The sequence below is a fragment of the Vigna angularis genome, chromosome 2 (assembly GCF_016808095.1).
Source record: "Vigna angularis cultivar LongXiaoDou No.4 chromosome 2, ASM1680809v1, whole genome shotgun sequence".
Taxonomy (NCBI): Eukaryota; Viridiplantae; Streptophyta; class Magnoliopsida; order Fabales; family Fabaceae; genus Vigna; species Vigna angularis.
Window position 1 is genome coordinate 40,223,384 of NC_068971.1, and position 22,876 is coordinate 40,246,259.

Sequence of the window (22,876 nt, forward strand, 5' to 3'; positions counted from 1 at the left end):
AAGAGAAAGTATACCAATTTCACTAATTTATTTCATGATAATTGAAGATTGAATTTTTAAAATCAGTGCAGGATCCACATAAAATTACAATATAAGTTCTTCCAATTTCATTTTTTTATTTTCATCTTATTTCTCTCAAAACCAAACACTTTCATATTTCTTCAATATCTGCTAAACACAAATTTAATCTTGAGAATTATCTGTGTATCATTATTTAATTTTAAAATTTAGTGAGGAAGATAATCTTTGGCGCACTTGAGAAACATCACAGACATGTGAGCTGTGTTGTCAGATTGCAATGGTCACATAAATTAGAAAAGCAAATTAATTGCCTTGGTGGCACAAGAATTCTGCTTTTTGTGTAACTTTACATTTAATTTAATACAAGCACCCCAACCAACTTTACATTTAATCATGTCTCCAAAAACCCGCCATCACACCCACTACAGTTGCAACAGCAACCTCAACAGAGGCCGATTCGTCACACTTCTCATCCAGCTCGCCAAATTGAGTATGAGATGGGTGGTGAAGAGAGTCCATTCACTGCTGACAGTCGTCTTGCTCGTGCTACCATGAACATATATGGGCCAAATTTTGCATTGCTTATGCAGACGCCGAACTTTGCTTTGATGACACCTACCTCAATAAGTGGTGCAGGTTCCAATGGTGGTCACAGTGAGACAAAACAAGCCCAGCAACACCCTGCTCCAAAGGCTGGAGGTGAAACAGCTCCTGCGTTTGCCATGTCATTTGCAGCCATTAATGGAGCTTATGCTCCTCCGGTCTTTACCTCTCATTTATCGCACAAAATCATTCATGCAAAATAATCATAATTATTATATGATGGCAGAAGAGAGAAGAGAGAAGAGAGAAGAGAGAAGAGAGAAAATGCTGGGTGTTACAGGAAGAGAGAGAGGAAAAATGTGTTACACATCAAATAAAGTTAACGTCCTTGTTGTTAATTTAATAGGAAGAGTACTTTATTCATTTTATTTGACTCAATATCTACATTTTTTAAATTGGATACTAAACAAAAATTCACCCCTTAATATAAGGACGAAGTAAACATTTAAATTTTTATATTACTTAAACAATTTAGTACACTTATCAATGAATTAACAATTATCTGACAAACTAATATAAAAATTAGTGTAAACTTTTTTCTTTATCTTTTTTTAAGTGCAAGTGCATATTATTGTAAAGCACTAAAAAGGATAAATTTTCAAACTAAACTTTCGAAGAGAAATTAAAAATTGTTTGTCAAATAAAAATATCATTTGAGAAAATTTCGACAAATTTAACAAAATTTTTTATTAAACTCTATCTTGTGTTTAGTTTTTTATTTCCTGTTTTCATTTCATCATAAGTCTTTTAAAAAGATTCGATTCAAATTTTCAAACATTGTGAGACACTTGTCAATTATTCTAATGGAAAATATTCTTAACAAAGAGAGGCAACATATAAACGTAGTTCATGAATTAGGTTGTTTTGTTCGCCTTCTTAATGAACATTTAAAATTTGTAGATGATGAGTAGATCATTGTAAAAAACCCATAAAGATAAAATAATATCTTATAATATATTCTGTATTACAAAAATTATTTAAACTTATATACTAATTAATGCATAATAAAAAATTAAGGCATCACATTTATCTTATCTACAACTTGATTTGATTGCTCTTCGACTTTCTTAATTTTGGTAATTTAGGTAACTTTTTAAAGCTACAAAGGTTAGTTTTGTTGTTAGACGTGGGTTGACAAAATTGTATGCATGTTAAATTTTAATTAACTATGTTGATAAGCCAAAAGTTTCATAGTAAAGATTGATAACATTAAAAAAATCAATCAATATTCATCAATTCAAAAAACACACTTTATAATACAAAACAGACTTATACAGAGTATATAATTGAATAACCATGTACAATATTTTATATTAGATGGAATAATCTATTTTTCAACTGTGTTTAATCTTGTATTATTCAATTACATCCTTTCAATAAGAAAATTTGTGAAATTTTGCTTAACAAAAGAAGAGTTACAGCAATGCTCCTTAATAATTAAAGCATGAACTAGCATCATCAAATTGTAAATATTTTATCTTCTCACTGTTGCAAATCGTTTAAATTCCCCGATCACTAGCAAAAAATGTTAATTTATATTTTGAAGCATGACAAAGGTATTACATGCACCAACATTCAATCATGGATAGTTAATAGTTACATGTGATAAAGTTGTTGTATTTTACATAAACTGTCTTTAAAATCATTTAAAATAGTTTTCGATTGATTATTATGTCCCCCGAAAAACAAATTATACAGATAAACTCATAAGCACTCCATAGGGTTTCTATAAAATGATAATATTTTCCATTAGTAAATTAATCATTCAACCTAAACTGTTTGAACACCAGGTTCCCTTCCCTCTTAGTATGTGTAACCAACCATTAACCAATGTTAGAATATATGCAGCACAATGAAGGAAGTGTTCACTGTCTTCTGATACATCAATAAATTGAACATCAAACCAGCGAATGCTGGATTCCCAATACTGAAATAATATTTCCAAATGCGATGCATTTCAGCAGTAGCCTGTGTAAGAAAGTAAGTAATCACAAAGTGGGGAAAGAAAATTCTTAGATAAGGCTAACACCCCCATAGAGTTTTGAAACTTAAGATGTTTACAATTTTGGTATAGACCTGTCAGAACATTCACATTTCAAATAAAAACACCCGGTGTTATATAACTGGCACATCCGGTTCTAATAGAAAACATTAATTTTGAAATTATCACAAGCCTTGGGGAGGAACTAAAGTGTAATTTTACCAAATATATCCCACAAATTTGTTTTCATCTTTGTTCGTGATTTATATTACTAAAATAATATCTGACTTGTCCGTACAAATAAAACACTATAGTCTTGATATGCAATTGAAAAGAAAAAAAAATCCCCAATACCAGAAGGAGTAAAAAGAGAAACAGAGAGCAATAAGGTTATATAAACGTACCACAAGGAGCTGGTATGGTACTTTTCATTCTTTGGCATCTTCCACCTTCTGAAGTTGGTGAAAAGAACATAACAATGATGATTGCATATTAGCTATTTCTACGAGTGTCTCTAGTGCTGCAAAGAAATTCAATTGACAGAATGTGATATCTCTTGGATGACAAGTATAACACATAGACAGATGACTAAAATTTACATTTGCAAAAATAGTGAGGGGAATTAAGATCTTTAGTCCTGTTATTAACCTTTCTCAAATGACAGCTGAGAGGCTCGAAGCTTTGGCGAAATTAAAACTCCAAAAACTGATAAGGACTTGGATCTCTCCTTTTGAATCTATAAAACACACTAACAAGATTTGTACAGTAGCTCAATTGACAGTTCAGGAACTGTTGCTATGAAATTGCTAAATTTTATTCACCATATTTCACGATAGCAACAACATTATAGATCAAATTCAATTCTACTTGTAATGCTTAATATATGTTAATGAGAGGATGTTTAACGTTTTTAGAATACTTACGTCAGCATTATCTGCAAGTCCTGAGAAATTCTTAGCCATGATCACCTCAGCAGTTCGTACACCAAACATATAACAAAATGAGAAACGCAAACAGCTACTAAATAAAAGAACCATTATTTGATGCATTGGGAGAGGGAAAACATACCGGAAGATTTCACACTACTACTATCTTGTGGCTGGACATTCTCGTCTTCTAACTCGTTAGTACTCTCTTCTTCAGAGGATACCCATTTACGCAACATGAAGCATGGTTGTGTACCTGTTGAGACATGCGTGTTCTTATATTAACCAAAGGTTCCATCTAAATTGATAAGAAACATGTTACAGAAAGGCTTCATAAAAATGAAAACGAAAGCACGATAGAATCAAGCAGTCGCAACTAGCAACCATTTCCTTAAGCATAAAATTGTTACCATCATGGTTGGTTATCTTCAATGTTGTGGCAGCTGAATGGAATTTCAGGTCCAATAAAGAACTATTAATACGAGCAGCACCCATGGAATGTCGAGCACTTGCCAAGTCAAACCATCCCTGCTAATATATGAAAAATGGTTACCAAAAAGACAGAACACTTACTATATCTAAGAAAACTTTAAGTTGACAAATTACAGGTTCAACTATAGTTACTAGCTGAATCAAAACTTCACAAATTCTCCATTTGATCATAAAATAGTTAAACTAAGAAATCCAACCAGTATTATACCTGACCTTCTATTAGTAACATTTTCTCTATCAGAATGACAGGTCAGAAAATTAAATTCAAAGCTATTGGTAAACCAGAAAATTATACAAATCCAAAGATGATATCAATTTCCTGTATTGAACGTGTTTCACTTTTACCTGTCGTAGTGTGGAGGACACTGTATCAAAGAGAGATAAGTAGTTATGCACTGAATCCATAAATTGTAATACTAGTTTCTCTTCAGCTCCAGGTATTTGGTATCGATGCTGCAACTGTTGATTTTCTCCATCCGGTTTCTGGGTCTGTAGTTCTTCACTACTTTCAGAATATTGATGCTCTTCTTCCATGGAACTTAATCAGGATTTTGAATTAGGTGATTCAACAAAATTCTTCTGCTAAATCTTTACAAATATTCCTTCTGATCCAATGAATTTGCAATTTTATGTTCTTCTATTATTTGTCCAGTAGAGTTTCTTTTAATCCTTTTTCTGCATCAGCAAACTACACAGGATTTAATCTGATCTGCTAAAGTTGTAAGAACTATTCTAAAACAATGATTTTACAACAAGTAGTCTTGAATGTACTACCAAGGACATACAAAACATCACCCCTAAATGCATGCTACTTGTGGATGAGATTAATGAATAATTGTATATGGGGAGATATTAGAGTGACACTAGATGGGAAAAAGATGATAAAAAGTTAGTTAAGGTGATCTAGACTTTGAGCAAAAGAGACCACTGTAAACACCAATTGAGATAGTAAATTGCATCGTTTCTAACTGGGTAAAAAAGGATAGAAGGACCAGACCAGTGGTATCCGTATCAGAACAGCGAAAACCCCAAAACTCCTTTATGAAGTGGAAAAGAAGAATAATAAATTGGGAAGTCAGCTGGCACTTAACAAAAATAATTTGAAAAAAGAGAAAGACTTGCAGTGGAAGCAGCAGTGACGGGATGCAGGGGCGGTAGCGATTGGAAGCAGCTAGCAGCAGTGAACAATGACTCCACAGTGGGACCGAAGAAGGAGAGGCGTGGGTAGTGTATTACAATATTAGGTCAAATTATAATATTTTTGTTGGGGGCCAGGTGTGGCCCAATTCTTATGCAAATAGGAAATTATTGAAAAGGGTTACATCATGGATGATATCCTTGAAAATTTGGTCATTGAACTCAATAGAGTTGAATGATCCATGTAACCAGATAAGGTTATGGTATGGCACAGATATACTTATACGCTGCCTATCTTCTGCAGGTTTAACTCTAAATTTGCTACTTTGTGAATTCAACATTAACATTAAAGCATCCTTAATTTTAACCATTGGTATTTGTTCTAGTTATGTCACGCAAATATTAACTAAGGCCTTGCTTGGATTGAAAAGAGAGAGAAAATTTGAACTTACAATGCAGATTTTTCTATCATGATGTACAGATGCTATGCAATATCACTCATGTTTCAAACTGAATCAACAACTTAGATTTTTTTTAAAAAGGCACATCATATTATGTACTTTTTATGCTAGCATATTGTCTAGTATATTTAAAAGAAAACACAAGGCTATTCCTCAATGATTAAAAATGAACAGTTTCCTTCAAATTTTAAGTTGCAGTCAGAATACAAGGTCAATTCTTCATTAGTGCTGGAAAAACAACTTAAAATAGACCATCGTGAAAATTTTGGAGTCAAAGTTATTCATCAACGTTATAATGTTTCTAATTCTTAATAAATGAATATATTACAAAGATTATCATGCTGGACAAAGACTATGACTAAACCTGATCTTTGCCACAACAATAAAACTAAAGTTCTCCATCTCAAGCGCTAATGTATACCATGACAATATATAAAATATAAAATTAAATACATTACAAGACCATCTTGCTAGTCAGAGAACACTGACTAAACCAATGAATTCCACGACATGTCATGCATATTATGTAAAACAAAAGCAGTTTTCTCACATAAGGTCATTGCATATGTTGGAGGACTAAGAATCTGAAAATAAAGCAACCTTCATGGATGTATAAAACAAAGGGATGATATATATTTTTGTCTAAAATTACAGGTTTGCATTTATGTTTAAAATGTTTAATTTCAATATGGTATGACTAGTCCACAAAGCATGCCGCAACTGCAGAATGTAACCAACATTCAGTTTAAAAACCCTGAAAGCAAACTCTATTACGACACTAGTTTTTTAAATGAGTATAAATGCATTCAAGAGAGAACTTGATGGTGCTATACATAGGAAATGAAAGCAAACACAGCAATGGTTTAAGAACCAATCTTAACCATTAACAATGAAGATTATCCCGAGAACACTGTACAATTTGTAATTTCAAAGCTTTCCTCTTTAGCGTGATCAGGGTCTGTAAGTCCTTAAATATATTTAGTAATTTATAAAAATCGCGAGAACTCGTGACGTTGGACGAGTTTTCGTTACACACCCTGAAGCTAGGTTCGTGTGAAGTCTAGCAAACTCGCTCAAGCTCGTGCAAAATCGCTGAGATTAGAGTCCATTCAGCGAACTCAGTTGAACAGCAGAAAAGAAAGTAAAAAGAAAAGAAAAACAACGAATTTGTTTGTTTCTGGAGACTATTTATGCAGAACGCACCTGAGTAATTGTTAACTGGTTCTCTCTTACAAGTTTCTGTCGGTTTTTGGGCGTTGATGTTGCCTTCTCCTATGGCACCCACAGATCTATGTTCGTGTCTTTCTCAGGTTCCTTTGGGTCTGTTCTGGAGGACAACCTCAGTCATCACACAGCTCTACTGTTGCCGTACGCTTTCATAAATTATTGGGTTGGGTCTTACTATCCTCTCTTGCTAGTTTGGTTTGTTGGGCCTCGTTTTAAGCCCAACAACTTTTTTGTTTGGTATTTCTTTTAGGAGGGTTATTCCCTACACCACCCCACTTTGCTCCCTGCATTACCACATTTTTTTTTAAATTCCAAAATTATCATTTATATTTTAAAATATCCTATACCCCACCTCTTTTCTTTAACGGATGTCAATATCTGTAGAAGAAAAAATTCTTCAACGGATGTGCCACATCCGGATGTGGCATATCCGTTGAGTTTTTTTTTTTTTTTTTAGTTTTTTAATTTATTGTATTTTAAATTAATATATAAATATTATTTAATTTTTTTAAAATGATTATTTAATTATTTATAAATTAATTTTATTTTATTTAATAAAATAATAATTATTAATTTAATTTATGTATTATTATTTAAATAATGATTAAAATATTTTTTATAAATATATTAAAACGGATGTGCGATAGATGTGACGACATCCGTTGAATTTCTTTTTTCGTTTTTTTAGTTTTTAGTTTTTTAATTTTTTTATTTTAAATTATTATATAAATATTATTTAATTAATTTAAAATTATTACTTAATTATTTATAAATTATTTTTTTTATTTAATAAAATAATTATTATTAATTTTAATTTATGTATTATTATTTAAATAATAATTAAAATTTTTGTTATAAATCTACTAAACGGATGTGCCACATGGATGTAGCGACATTCGTTGAATTAGTTTTTTTTCTTCAAGTTTTTAGTTTTTAAATTTTTTTTATTTTAAATTAATATATAAATATTTTTGAATATTTTTTAAATTATTACTTAATTATTTATAAATTAATTTTATTTTATTTAATAAAATAATTATTATTAATTTTAATTTATGTATTATTATTTAAATAATAATTAAAAATTTTGTTATAAATCTACTAAACGAATGTGTCACATGGATGTGGCGAGATCCGTTGAATTAGTTTTTTTTTAAGTTTTTAGTTTTTTAATTTTTTATATTTTAAATTAATATATAAATATTATTTATTTTTTTAAAATTATTACTTAAGTATTTATAAATTAATTTTATTTTATTTAATAAAATAATTATTATTAATTTAATTTATATATTATTATTTAAATAATAAATAAAATATTTTTTGAAAATCTATTAAACGGATGTGGCACATCCGTTGAAGTTTTTTTTTTAAATAAAAATAATAAACTAAAATATAAAATATGTAAACGGATGTCAACATCTGTTCACGGATAACAACATCCGTTGAAGGTGAAACGGATGTTGACATCCGTTTTATAGCAAGGGCAAATTAGGTATGGAGTGGTGCATGGAACGGTTGGTGGTGGTGGAGGGAGCAACTCTCTTCTTTTAGCATGACCATATCTTGGATAACCAACTATTGAGACATAAGCAATTGGGAGATTAAATTGGATGTATTGCAGAATTGAAGCCAAACTAAGAATGGAGGGTGGACATTTTGTCAAATGTTTCACAAGAAAATTAATTTATCATGATATATCTTGAAATTTTTGCACCATTATTAGGTAATAAAGATGATTTAAATAGCCAAGGAAAATATCAAACAAGATTTAATATTATTTTGGGAAAGAAAAAGTTAATGTGTAGAGGAGAAGTGTTATGTGTAGAGAAATGGGAAATGAGGAGAGGATAGAAGGAGGGAGGTGTGGCGGAAATGTAAATTTCAAATTAGGGTTTGGCTAAATATTGAATGAAGGGTAAAATGGGATATTTGTGTTTAGACAGGTGCACGCAGAAAAAGGGGGGTGAATTAAGAAGTAGCCTAAGTTGTTCCAACTTGAACCCGAAATTGTTTCTCTTAGCCCGAATTCGAACCCACTATAGTACAAGCACAACGTTTCACAAAGTTCATGAAAATATTCTAAGGTACATGATGTCCTAAAAGAATATAATCAAGAATATCATTTCTAGATATATCTAATTTAGTTCATTTTTTAATTTTGAAAATTACTTTTTAAATTTAAAATTATTCAAAAAGAATAAGTAAAATGAAAATTGTAGTGAAGTTGGAAAATGACTTCTCAGAAATGCAACTTCTCCTTAACCTGAAAATAAAACGTGAATACATAAAAAAGAATAATCTCTGCAAGAATAAAATATATCTTGGAATATTTTTAATAATTTTTTAACAAACGATAAGAATAAATATATTTTTTTTATTCTCAAAATTCTTCAAAAGTCTCGTGAAACAAATTTGCCTTCCGTCATATTATTTATAAATGAAAAATACAACCAAATAAAATTTATAATGGTAATAAGTTATTTTCAAAATTGCATGTATATAATTCCACAAATACTTCAAAATTGTTAAAATAGTTATTTTTTTAGGAAAAATGTACAATAAAGATAAAAACAGATTACTAAAGATTGCAAGGACCAAAACCTGTCTTAAATTTAAAAATAAAACTAGTATTTAAACTATTTTTTTCTCAATTAGTATTGTCACAAATCATAAATTAAAAAAAAATGTCCAGGAAAAAAGTCACAAATCATGTACGAGCTCTTTCTTTCTTTGATACGTGTTGAAATTCTTACTAGACACATGTTGTAATCTTTAAATGAACGTACACTGGTTCATCTCCAAACTTTTACAAGAAAAGAAGATTAATTTTTACTTTTGGTCAAGGAAGAATCTTTGAAATTTATCGACAGAATATTGACCTAAATGCATTGCACCAAGTTCTCTGGCTCTTTGTTTTTCATCCAAAAACATTGTTCTTATACTAATGTTTCTAAGAATATTGTTAACAGAGTGTCTTATAAACATTGATAAAGTAATTATGTAAATAATAAATACACGCCAATATTTTTTTAACAAACATATTAAGAATATTATTTAGTAACATCCATCAATAAAGATGTGATGACGAAATTAAGCTTAAAAACTCTGCATTCATTGCATGTAGCAGCATCCTTCGTCTTCACGAAGAAAAAGCAGCCCTAGTGGACTTAAAGGAGTCTCTAAATAAAGGCAATGCTTTGTACAATCTTATGACATTATTAAATAATCACAAAAAAAAAAAAATATAATTTTTTTTTCTCATTACATTCTATTGGTCTAGAGAGTATTGGCAAAGTATAGAGTATTTGTGAATATAAAATTTTAATTAACTATTTTTGTTGAGCCATCTCTTTCCAAGCTAAGTTTTTCATTCATGGTATTTGAACTCCAGACCTTTATTTAAAGATTAAAGCACTGATATTTCATGTATTCACAGTTCAAGAAAAAAAAAAGTTCAAAATCATTATTTTAAGTGCATTAGTTAGGTACTTCAGCATGTTAAATTAAGAATCCATTTCAATAATCTTATCCCTGTTTTAGATTAAAGAAGTCTTTGTTAATATATAATAATGATAACCAGATTTGACCCTGAAGTCTTATGCAAAATTCTTAAATTTCTTACTATTAGATACTTAGTTAGCTTCTAGTGATTCATAATTAATAGTATAACGTAGGAATTCTAAAATTTCAATTATTCATAAAAAATAAAGTATATGTATGTAGTTTTTTTTTCAAAGAAAAAATCTGAGGACAAGAGAGTGTACATTTCTATAATAATCATGGTGATTTCAGTTTTCATGACAGAGTGAAGGATTAATTATAACAACTTTTGGTATGTTGACTAGAGAATTGTTAAGTAAAATAAGAAGGATATTATTATTATTAATGGTTATAAATCAAACACGCAAGCAAATTTGGTTTATTAGTATCGATGTGGTACTTGAGGAGGATGTTTGATGAAAATGAGTATTATTATTGATGAAGTACGTAATGTGAAGGTTGAACAGCAGTTATGAAGGAAAGAGTGGGTGTTTGAAAGAAGTAATGAAAAAGAAGGAAGAGAGAGAGATAATCGAAATGTTAACGATGATTGGTTAGTTGAAATGGTGTTTAGCATTGTAATTAGTGGCAGTAGAATACAAAGGCTACAATCTCTGACGAAGGAACAGAGACAGAGACATAAATGAATTGTTCTCCATTTGGTGGGATTGAGCCAATGGGCAGAAGAGGCCGAAAGGTTTTCCTAGTTGTTGACCTAACGCAGAAAAGGCCAAAGTCGAAGGTGGCCCGCACGTTATCGACGCAGAAACTTTGATTTATGTTATTAAAAATGAGGGAATAAAAAAGAAGAGAAAAACAAAGGAAAGAGAGAGAAAGAGAAGTTGAGTAGCCAAAAAGAAACAAATGGGCAAATGGGGCATTGAATGCAGAGTGAGAAAGAGAGACGAAAAAAGAGGAAAAGGAAAAGGAAAAAGGAAGCAGAGGAAAGAAACAAAGAAGTAGTAAACAACACGGCAAATATGTTTGGAATAATGTGTGTGTGTGTGGCACATGCTTATCCACCGCTTCAATGTTAGGACAACAGATACAGCCAAATACTTAAATGCACGCTATTCTCTTTTTTTTTTTTTAATAAAAAATAAATTTTCTTGAAACATCATCTTATAAACGATTTTACCTCTTTAGACATGTTCCATCTCAGCGTGTGTTGTTGCCACTCTTCTCCCCTAATGGAAATAAATCTTCTTTCTAAAATAGAATGAATATTTGTGAGCAGTAAAATAGCCAAAATGCTTACCTTTTCTTCTTTGAGGTGGAACACAAGTACTTTTTCTCTCCCCTACTCGCATCTTTGTCTACTATACTTTTCATACTTGATGCTTTTCTCTCTTTTACTCTTTCAAATCTACTTACTCACATAATTGCCTAACCATCCACACATTACCCAATTTCCCATTTCCTTCGTCTTTTATCACTAAACTATCAACTAATGTAAACTTCCCACCCTCAACGTATGTCATTTCCACAAAACTCTCCACATTTTCTATTATCTTTTTTACATTATTTTCTACTAAATCTTAAAAATATGCTCGTATTGTTAAGTTACTTCTTAATATATTTTTAAATTAATATTCACAGTTATAAATCCAACAACATAAAATATATGTTCGTTTTCACTACAATTTTTCTTGACAAATCGTATCAAGATCTTTCGATGCTATGATAAAAAAGATAAATTTGGATTAATTTATTTTTTAAATTATAGATATAAGTCTCGTTTTAAATTAATTACTTGAAGAATTAAATTTAATTAACTTCAAATCAAAATCGTCATAAAGTAAGATAATTTCTACTTAAAATCACATTCAAGTAACGTCATATATAGATTTGGTGACTTCAACATAAATTCAATTTTACTAAGTCCTGAAAGCTTTTGACGAATTTTGTTAAAAATAATGTTCAACAAAATTTATATCAACATTTGACAAGCTATGTTAACTGAATTTATTCCTAGGGTTGGCAACTTCAGCCTAAATCCAATTTCAACGAGAGTCATGCTACATGTTGACGACTTGTATGCAAAAATTGTTAAACTTAATTTGTGGCACTAGTTCGCGACTTCAACTTTAAAATGATTCAATTAAAGTCGTGGACCACATTGAAGACTTCAATGTTAAGACCTCCGAACCCCAATTGTAATTTGAAACTGAATTTAAATATTTTAGCTATAAAAGATACATCAAACGAATTCTACTTCATGATGTATTCAACATTAATATATTGCCAATAAGTGTTAAAATATGTGCATAAGCAAATTGGGTAATGATTTCTTTAGTTGCATCGTTCGGTAGGTCTCAGAAGTTGTCATTCAACCAAGACAATTCTATTGTGTTCCCTTTACAACAAGTGGGATATGGTACTACACCCAATAATCGTACACAATGGTCCAACAACTCCTTACTAGTCACTTTAGTCACTGCTTCTCCATCAATAGGTATACCTAAAAGTAGTGCCACATCTTTTAAATTCAATGTCGCCTTTCCCAGTGAAAGATGGAAGGTGTAAGTCTTAGTTCTCCACTGCTCCACTAAGATATTTAGTAAATTGAGGTTCATGTCCATGTTTAGGAAATGAAGTACATCACCAAATCCAACAACTTTTAAGGACAAGATAATTATCAGGGATTTACTAACTGAATTTAGTGATGATTTAGACCATGACGACGTCAGAGATATATCACAAGCACCATGTAACTCACAACATCATTCATTTAGTCGAGTTGATCAAAACATTCACTTCGAGCTTTTAGAAAGAATTTGTTTCAATTCAAAAGAGTCAATTGTAGTTGCCATCAAGCAATACCACATTGACCAAAGATACTAATTTATTGTATTGGAATCAAAGTTTCACGAGCACATTGGGAGTTACATTCATTATGACCAAGGTAGTCAATGGGGAATTTTAGCATCATTTAGTGAAATCTAGCAGCAGTAGGAAATTAAAAAAATTCATGCTCATGATACTTGCTTGTCCATCACTCTTACTACTGACCACATAAATTTAAAATCAAACCAAATAACTTCAATTGTGGTAAAGTCGATGGTGGTAAATCCATCTATCTTAATTAAAATTTTAATAGCCAAAATAAAAGTCAACACAATTATTCCATTAGCTATATAAAATCATGAATAACTAAACAAAAAGCAGTATCAATGAAATTTAGGAACTGGGAAGAATCATATAATGATCTTCCACAGTGGTTGCAAGATGTGTAACAAACAAATCCAGGCATAATTGTGGAATATGTTAGTCATCCTTGTGTCAAAGACAACTATTACAATGTGTCTTTTGGTCTTTCAAGCCTTGCATATAGGGGTTTAATTTTTGCAAGCCAATAATGCAGATTAATGGGACATTCCTAACCAGAAGATGACATGACTCTTTATTGACTGTCATTGCTCAATATGGAAATAAAAACTCACTTACATTAGCATTTGCTATTGTTGAAGGAGAAAACAAGGATGTTATGATATAGTTCTTCCAACTGTTACGAGCATATGTCACACCACAATCAAATTTATGTCTAATAATTGACAAAGGTAAAACCATATTGTCAGCTTTACAATCACCAGAAGTTCATTATAAAGAATATGATTGTACCTCAGTTTATTGGATAAAACATATCACCTCAAATTTCAATAAGAGGTTCAAAAATATCGAGCTTAAGTGAGATCTAGTAAAGATGGGTATGTTAAATTATTTTTCACATTTATTTTACAAATGACTAAATATGAAAATTCTTAATTATTAGTTTTCACAATGTTTAAGATGAAACAATCCACTATACACACAAAGTTAATGGCTATGAGATCAAAATTTTGCCAAGTGTCTTGGATTGATCAAATTCCACTAAAGAAATGGACTCAGGCATATGACGATCAGATAACAACAAACCTAACGAAATGCATGAATTCAATATTAAAGGTCACACGATCCTTATCAAATGTGTTATAGTAAAGGGGACATTTGAAATAACAATATCCTGGTTTATTAATCAAGGAACAAAGATTGAGTGCATCCTTTGAGGAGGACATCGATATCCTAAAGAAATTATTGCTATTTTAAGAAAAAATGAAATGCAATTTTCAATGTGGCATATGCAAAGATTCAATCGCCAAAATTCAGAATTTGATGTTCAAGAGATCGCCATTCCACAATTAGGACACCACCTTATGTCGACATACACTATTAAATTAAAGGAATGATGGTGTGATTGTGGTGAGTTCCAAGCTCTTTAGTTGTCTTATCCTCATGTGTTTGCGATTTATTCTTTTTGTCATCTACAAATATCAACATTTGTTGTCTCTGTATACAACCTCTACAATATCTTCAAGGCTTATGAGGTCCAATTTCATCCAATTTAAAATGAAGACTATTGGTCAACTTACACCGAATCACGTTTCATACTTGACCCTACTATGAGATGTCACTAATCAAGAAGACCAACAATTAACCGTATATGTAATGAAATTGATGAGCGAACTCCTAACAAACCTAAACTTTTATTTTCGAAATGAAGGACATAATAAAAACAATTGTCCATATAGAGAATCTTGATGATATGCTTAAGTTTTAATTTCAATCATTAATAGATGTCTTACTTTTCCATTCATTTTTTCTCTAATTTTTATATACGCATTATCTACTAACATTCAAAATTAACTTTAACTCCTAAATTTATCCAAAAACATACACCACGAAGGTGAAAAATAATGAAAACATTGTGAAAAAATGAACTTATACAACCACCACTGTTTTTAGCCAAATCAAAATGAACTAAACTGAAGTCGTTACACGAATGCACAACTTCAGTTCTTGAATTGAACTCGTCAAAACTTCAAGCATGAGTTTATTAAAATTTGAATTTAGGTTGAAGTTGCCAACACATGTCACGACTTTTGATTTAGGTTGCACTTGTTATTTCTTAATCTGATCAGCACATTCTTTTTAACAAAAATTATTAAAAGCTCTCATGACTTTAATTAGTTGAAGTGCCAATCCTAAAATATAACTTTACTTTAACATAATTTTAGATAAAAGTCGTTTTATTTTATAATAATTTAGTTTGAGATTAATTCATGATTAATTAAATTTAATAGTGTAGAAATCGCCAAATGACTCTAATATTATTAAAAAATCAAACATATACTTTACGATTTTTTCAAAATAAAGTTGTAACCACGAAATACGACTTATTTTGGATAATTAATTTAAAATGACACTGAAATCCATAATTTCAAAAATAAATTAACCTGCATTTATATTTTTTTCCTGAATTCTTCACTTTTCATTTATTTTCAAATATTTCTTATTTTCAAATAATCAATCATCATGTCTTATTTATTATTTCAAATAATTAACCGCTTCATAATTATACTCTTGCTGTTTTAATTAAAGACAGTGTTTTATTACGATTATCGTTAAAGTCTTGCAAGAACAATATCTTACATGACAGATAGCTCGAAAGGAAATATTAATTAATGATTAATGCATTGGGACACGTCATTAATCTGGATGAAAACTACCACTGATATTTACAGCTCACATATTAATTAGGAAGGACCCATAGTATTTTCTTTCGGTAATTAAATCACACAATAATTCATAGTTTCAATAGAAAGTGCACTTATTAGTAAATAAATACCAATTTCTTGCCCATCAGAACTTAATTAAATACAATTAAAACATGTCTTTAACAGATATTAAATATGTTTTTAATATCAAGTTTTATATATTTATTAAATGAGAGCTTCTTACATTTAATGAATATTAATTTATGTTTGTTTTTTAAATTTTAATCTTTCGTTCTTACTCATATATATGTTTCTCTCTATTAAATTAAGTTTAATTTTATAATTTTATAATTACATAAGTGTATAACTAATTTTAAAGAATTGGATTGAAAAAAATTTGTTATTTTAGTAATTGAATCCGGCATGACATTATATTAAACAATACAACAGTAATAAAATTCATATCTTATAAAATTTCATAAAAGTGAAAGAGAAATTGTTCAAAAAAGTTTGGAAATTTTGAATTCTCCTTCTTGTGTTTTCATGGTTGGAGGATTATCAGTATGTCCTCATTATCTCTGGTGCGAAATTTAAAACTTTAACTTTAACATATACAACACTTTAACAAGTGTTTTCTAACCATCAGGGACAAGTTTATTTGTATGAATATTGTTCCAAAACCATACGGTTATCATAACATTTTAAGAGAATTATTTTAAAAAAATTGTGACCTTAAAGGAAAGGTCGTATCGTAATCACCAAAATCATAGGTAAAAACTCATTGCTAAATCGTTTGCGTAAACTAGATTAAAGTTATTTAACTTGGAATAATATCTTTTATGCAGTGAGAGACAATGTACGATGCCGTTTTGATCGATTGAGAATCATGATCATTCATAATCTCGTAAATGGTCGGTGACGTCAGCAAAATAGATTCTATACGATATTCAATACGAATATCTGTGTTAAATCATCATTCCTCTTTTTTGCTTTGTTTTAAAGAGCAAATGGTTTAAGGTTTCCATATAGATTTTCTTTTTTGTTTTTTTGTTTTATTATATAACATCTCACAATTATGAATGAATGAAAAAGTGTAGATTTTCCAAAACATGCATAGTTGGACTATTTCCGAGCATCAACACGATACGATTTTATATATAAAATAAAGATAAATTACGGAAGGTAAATGCAAAAGTGCTGCCGCCATAGATTCTGGAAGGAGAAAGAATAAAGCAGAATGGAAAATGATAACCCTTGTGGCGGATGCAGTTGGTGACCAAGATAAAGATGATTAAAATCTATTTGGGTATTTATGATCAGAATAAAAAAATTAGAGAGTATTAAACTTTTTATAGGTTCAAATTTAAAGAATATATTTTACAGGATAATAAATGAATAATGAAAGAAAAGAAGAGCGTGTATAGTATAGTATAGTATAAAGACGCAAAAGACAAAAAACAATAATAAAAATAGACAAGTCCATTTAGTGTAGTGAGTGAGGTGGGAAAAAGATAAGTGGGGCTTCCAAATGTAAGGAAGTGATGATATTAATGAAAATAGGGAAAAGAAAGGAGAAAATGTGGAAGAGAAAGAAAATGAAGCCCCTCCTTTAGCAGCAGCAGCAGCAGCAGCAGCACTGGGAGGAAGATGAAATGGTCCAAAGTCAAAGCTCTCTCTCTCTCTCTATATCTATCTATCTCTGTGTATTATAGTTGCATGCAGAGGTGTTAAGCGTCGAAAATAAAATGTGATTAATCGGAAGAAGGAGAAAGAAAGGAGGTGGACACGTGTCGAGAAAGGAAAGCCTGTGGAGGGATCAGAACGTCTCCTCGAAGCGTGTCCCACATCGAAAGGCCAGTTTGATCATCGTATCGAACTCGTTTTGAGAATAAAGACTTGGCAAGCAGGACCCACCCCGCAGCCACGAGCAACGTCAATACGCCACTTGTTATCAGAGATAGATACATACATAGATACAGATAAAAACAACGGAACCGCCTCGGTTTCACTCGATACCACAAAAATCCAAAACCCTCCTAACTTTTTACTATTTCCTTCACCGCTATTATTATTATTATTATTATTATTTTATTATTAGTTACCACTACACTATATTTTATTTTATTTTAAAGAAATGAATATTTTGGAAAAGAAAATAGGGGAAGGAAGGACGAAAAGGATTCGGGAGTGTGACAAAAAAGATGGCGTCATGCGAGAGAGAGAGAGGTGCTAGTGGACAAAAGACGTGTGAGGGGTGAATGGCAGTGTTGGGGATTTAGCGGTGGCGGGGAGGGTAGTTTGGGGAATTTGGTGAGAGGGTGTGTTTGGCAAAAGCGTGGAGAGGGAACCCTTTGTCGCCACGTGCCTTGGCGTCGGCCGCACGCTGGGAAACTTTTTTGTCTCCTTCTTCCGTTTCACTTGTGGCGTTCTTCTTCTCTTTTCTTTCTACCCAGATTTTTCATTAGGTACGGCTATTGCCAGACCCTGTTTTTGACTATTTCCAGTCTCTTCCAGATCTACTGTCTCTATAGAAAATGTACTTTTTCGCCTACAAAACTCAACCCCATCTCTTCCATTCGTTACAACAAAATTATTATACCCCTCAAAATATAACACCTCCTACCCTTCCTTTTATTACCACCACCACTCCCAACCAAACATCATCATAATTATCATACGTTTATTCGCCAACAAACTATGTCCAGATCAAACACAACCTAACGTCTTCAGTCTTCTATAAGGTTTTGTTTTTTTCACATATCCAATTCAATTTCACTCCATATGGTCAAGCCTCGCCCCCACCTTATTCATGCAACCCCATTTAATACACCTTGACAAAACGGAACAGTATAATATTCCTTTTTTTTTCTTCTTAAAATCAATTCACAGTAATAAACCTTAAAATCATAGAAAGCCGCTAATCACTTTCTAACGTAATTTGTTCCGTCTCTAAAGTAACATTACGGAGGATTTGCATTCTTTGAAAGAGGCGGCAGGAGTGGTTTATCTTTTATATGACTGTGCGATGTATGATAAAAGTGGAATCAGGGAAAATGATAAAGAAAGAAGAAGGGTGTAATTTTTTAGGTTTTGGCAAAAAGAATTTTATTTATAATAAGGGCATATTGTAAACGAGGCGAAAACGGAGTTGTCAAGAGGTGAACAGTGGGGAAAAGAGAAAGGGGAGGAAAAGACAAAATAGGGAAAAGAAAATGGATGTGGGAGGAAAATCCAGAATAAAGAAAAGGGAAAAATTATGGCGAAAAAGAAATGGGAAAGTAAATACGAAAATGGTGGGTCCCATATTAACAGTTTAATTTGGCCGCCCGCTTTGTCGTCTCTCTCGTCTCCGTCCATTCCCGTCGTTCTTTTGCGTTTGACTCTCTCATCTCTTCCCTCTCTCTCTCTCTCTCTCTCTCTCCCTTCTTCTGCACCTTCTTATCCCTCACCCTTCTCTCTCTCTATCTCTCTCTGTGTCCCTTCAGTATCACACACACGCTAGTGTACCTTCTTCCGCAAAGCCTTCGACTGAGAATCGATCGATCAATCGTCGTAGTGCTGTGTGGTGTTGGTAGTGCAAGAGCCACAAAGCTGAGAGATAACATACACTGATACGTACGTGCGTACGTGGCAAGGTACGCAGGCGGTAGTACACACCGTCTTGCACTCTGTTCTTCTCATCCTTCGTTTCTTCGTTGGTTGTTATTATGAGGGTGCACCAGAGGGCGCTTACCGTGGGGATCACTGTTGTCGTTGCTGCTGCTGCTTCATAGGCCTTTTCTGTGGGTTCCCCCTTTCCATATTCACTTTAGAGACACAAGAGAGACAACCAGACATGGCTGGCAGTAACCAAGTCAATCTCAATGAATCTAGGGTAACCCTCCTCTCTCCTCTTCCATTCGTACCTTCTATCTTACAAATTATTATCCACTTCTTTTTTTCGCTTTCGGAACTTCCCATTTCGCTTCTTGCTTTATTCCTCCTCTGGGCTTGGCAGCTTAAAGGGATTTTTGTTAAGAAAGATGAGACACCGCTATTGGATCATCTGATTTTTGTTTTTTTTTTGTACTTTTCTATTTCTTCCATGTAACTCTTTTTATCTTGTTCTGGCAAGTTGAAAACTTTACTTGGATTACTATACTGTACCGCTTTGTTTTCACTCTCCTGCACCGGTTTTTCAATCGATTCTCTGTTTTTCCTTCTGCCCCTCTCGTGGCCACCATTCACACGGCTGCCAATCATATAATATGTTTTGGTTTTTGTTTTTTGTGCAGAGTGTTGTTCCGCTGAATACGTGGGTGTTAATCTCGAATTTCAAGCTGTCTTATAAGCTTCTCAGACGTGATGACGGAACTTTCAATCGTGAGTTGGCGGAGTTTCTTGATAGGAAGGTCCCTGCCAATGCAATTCCCGTTCATGGGGTGTTTTCAATCGATCATGTTGATAGAAACGTTAGCTCGTTTTACCGGGTGTATTTGCCGGCCTCTGGGGACGAGGCTCAATGGGGTATCAGAGACCTTGAGAGGCCGTTGAGCACCACGGAAATTGTTCCTGTAATCATATTCTTTCATGGGGGAAGCTTCTCTCATTCCTCGGCAAACAGTGCTATCTACGATACCTTCTGCAGGTACCTTGTGAGCATTTGCAAGGCTGCTGTGGTGTCCGTGAACTACCGGAGATCGCCGGAGCATCGGTATCCGTGCGCCTACGATGATGGATGGGCAGCATTGGAGTGGGTGAAGTCCAGAACGTGGCTGCAAAGTGGGAGGGAGTCCAAGGTTCATGTCTACTTGGCAGGGGACAGTTCTGGTGGGAACATTGTTCATCATGTGGCAGTAAAGGCTGCGGAGGAAGAAATTGAGGTCCTGGGGAATATTCTTCTTCACCCTTTGTTCGGAGGAGAGAAGAGGACGGAATCAGAGTTGAGGTTGGATGGGAAATACTTTGTGAGGTTGAAGGATCGTGATTGGTATTGGAGGGCTTTTCTGCCTGAAGGAGAGAATAGAGACCACCCTGCTTGCAACCCCTTTGGACCAAGGGGGAGAAGCCTTGCGGGACTCAGGTTCCCCAAAAGTCTTGTTTGCGTGGCTGGTTTGGATCTTCTGCAGGATTGGCAACTGGCATATACAAAAGGTCTCGAGGATTCTGGACAAGAGGTCAAACTTCTCTATCTCAAGGATGCCACTATTGGCTTCTACTTCTTGCCAAACAATGAACATTTCTACTGCCTCATGAGGGAAATCAACAACTTCGTGAATTCTGACTGTTAATATACTCTACTAGTGCTAAGACTACTACTACTACTACTACTTAACCTTACCTTACCCACAGGAGGCTTACATAGCTAAAGCTTGACATTTTACTTGGCTTCTCTTCTTTTTTTTTCCCCCACTTTTGTATCTTGTCCTTTTCTTTCTGTATTTCGCAGTAAGTGTGTGTAGTTATAAAATTGTGTAGCATTAGTTATTATGGTCATAACATCTATGGTGGTGAATTTGAGAGTTCTGTGATCCGCGGACAACTGCTTCCTGTTCTCTTTTCGTTGGTTTTGGAAGGTAGCACCAGCTCTGGCAGTACCAGAACTCGGTTCATTTGGGGGCTTTGGTGGAACCACCGTATACAACGCCTCACCCCCTTTTAACGTTTTAAGTTTGGTGGCAGGAGGGAAAGATAGAAGACGAGGATTGGTTCGCTTTGTTTGATTAAGAGAATGTTTTCCTCTTGTAGCACTGATTACTGAATGTGAACTGGAGAATGTCCCAACCTGTTATATGAATCTGTATGTTATATGTAGTATACCTATGTTATATAAAATGTCTTGGATGTTTGGTTTTTCATTTTAGTTGGATTCTCCTTCCGTCTCGATGTTGTTTGAATTTATGGTGTGACAGATGTTTGTATTGAGTTATTGGAGATGTATGGCATAGAGAAGCATAATAGCTTTCCAAATGAAGGGATATTAGAAAAAACAAAATAGAATTGAAAGGAATGAAGGAAAAGGAAGGGGAGTAAGGCTGTGATAATGCCACAGAAATTGATTTGAGGATGGCGTGTCCATTTGACTAGGAAAGTAAAGTTAGGCCTTTTGAGTTTTGTCTGTTATAAAAGGGCATTGTGTTAAAATTTGGCGTTGGAACTTTGGAAAATATAAAGCAAGGTGATGATGTTTAGCATCTGAATCATAAGCAACAGTATAATAGAGGTAAAAGGTAGTAGTAGTTGTAGTAGTAGAAGTAGTAGTGCCCCAGTAGTAGAAAGAAAGGATGAATATATTGTGTGCCTTTTGATGATTGATTAATCCATTGTGGTTAGGTTGAAAAAATATGATTGGTCCTAAAAAGTTGATGCTAAATGTGAAGGTGGAAAGGAGAGTTGTGCGTTTTGTTAATGATGTGGTTGACAGGAAGAATATGTAATGAAACGTGGAAGTGAAGTTGAGAAGAGGAGGAAGGAGAGGAGAGGAGAGGAGAGGAGAGGAGAGGAGAGGAGAGGAACGTTGTTTTGTTCTACAATCCTAAGAGCACCAAAAGGACAAGAAAAGCTTTCACGCGAGGAATGATTGGCAGGAGTTTGAATCATTAAATTTCTTATCTTTCAACATCACTCTGATTAATTCTTGTCATCTCCTTATTGCCTCTTCTATCAGGTCTGTTTGGAGCTTGGGAAAACAGCAAATACGGGAATTTGGCATTGTTTTGACGAGGGGAACCCATTTTTTTAGTGGTTGGGATTTTTGGATGTATTCTTAGGGACCACTTTTCGAAACCCACGAAACCCAATTAAAAAAAAAAATTAACCCTATTGGGATTGCTGTAAACTGTTTAATGCTCACTAAGTGGTAGGGAACAGCTAAGCTTCGACAGTGACATTGAACCCTGTCTTTTATGGACTTTTTTCTGCCATATAATATCTAAACACACAACAGTTTGGTTTTGTAAGTTTGATTTTCAC

At 32.9% G+C, this 22,876-nt stretch overlaps 2 protein-coding genes across 4 annotated transcripts; one reads left to right on the forward strand and one right to left on the reverse strand.

Annotated features, from left to right (window-relative positions):
• Positions 1-2,323: 2,323 nt before the first annotated feature.
• Positions 2,324-6,990, reverse strand: LOC108327066 (uncharacterized). Of its 3 annotated transcripts, none has more exons than XM_017560765.2 (8): positions 6,825-6,990; positions 4,369-4,698; positions 3,942-4,059; positions 3,674-3,787; positions 3,529-3,548; positions 3,254-3,341; positions 3,010-3,125; positions 2,324-2,592 (listed from the first exon to the last, which is right to left on the reverse strand). In XM_017560765.2, the coding sequence occupies exons 2-7, from the start codon at positions 4,555-4,557 to the stop codon at positions 3,034-3,036; spliced, it is 621 nt and encodes a 206-aa protein (XP_017416254.1). In that variant the 5' UTR covers positions 4,558-4,698; positions 6,825-6,990; the 3' UTR covers positions 2,324-2,592; positions 3,010-3,033. The 3 variants fall into 3 exon arrangements, with proteins under 3 accessions (XP_017416254.1, XP_017416255.1, XP_017416253.1); XM_017560766.2 differs by having other exon boundaries at positions 3,529-3,539; positions 4,369-4,711; XM_017560764.2 differs by having other exon boundaries at positions 4,369-4,711.
• Positions 6,991-19,094: 12,104 nt separating this feature from the next.
• Positions 19,095-21,767, forward strand: LOC108329322 (gibberellin receptor GID1B). The gene is made up of 2 exons (XM_017563488.2): positions 19,095-19,799; positions 20,200-21,767. Exons 1-2 carry the CDS (start codon positions 19,761-19,763, stop codon positions 21,193-21,195), a joined length of 1,035 nt encoding a protein of 344 aa, XP_017418977.1. The 5' UTR covers positions 19,095-19,760; the 3' UTR covers positions 21,196-21,767.
• Positions 21,768-22,876: the final 1,109 nt, after the last annotated feature.

What these genes read in the sequence shown, in the direction of transcription:
- LOC108329322 (XM_017563488.2), top strand. Translation starts at nt 19,761, where the DNA reads ATGGCTGGCAGTAACCAAGTCAATCTCAATGAATCTAGG. An exon ending in TCAATCTCAATGAATCTAGG is followed by an intron (nt 19,800 to 20,199) that starts GTAACCCTCCTC and finishes TTTTTTGTGCAG; the next exon opens with AGTGTTGTTCCGCTGAATAC.
- LOC108327066 (XM_017560765.2), bottom strand. Translation starts at nt 4,557, where the DNA reads ATGGAAGAAGAGCATCAATATTCTGAAAGTAGTGAAGAACTACAGACC. An exon ending in TAGTAGTGTGAAATCTTCCG is followed by an intron (nt 3,549 to 3,673) that starts GTATGTTTTCCC and finishes AGAATTTCTCAG; the next exon opens with GACTTGCAGATAATGCTGAC. An exon ending in GACTTGCAGATAATGCTGAC is followed by an intron (nt 3,342 to 3,528) that starts GTAAGTATTCTA and finishes TGTGTTTTATAG; the next exon opens with ATTCAAAAGGAGAGATCCAA.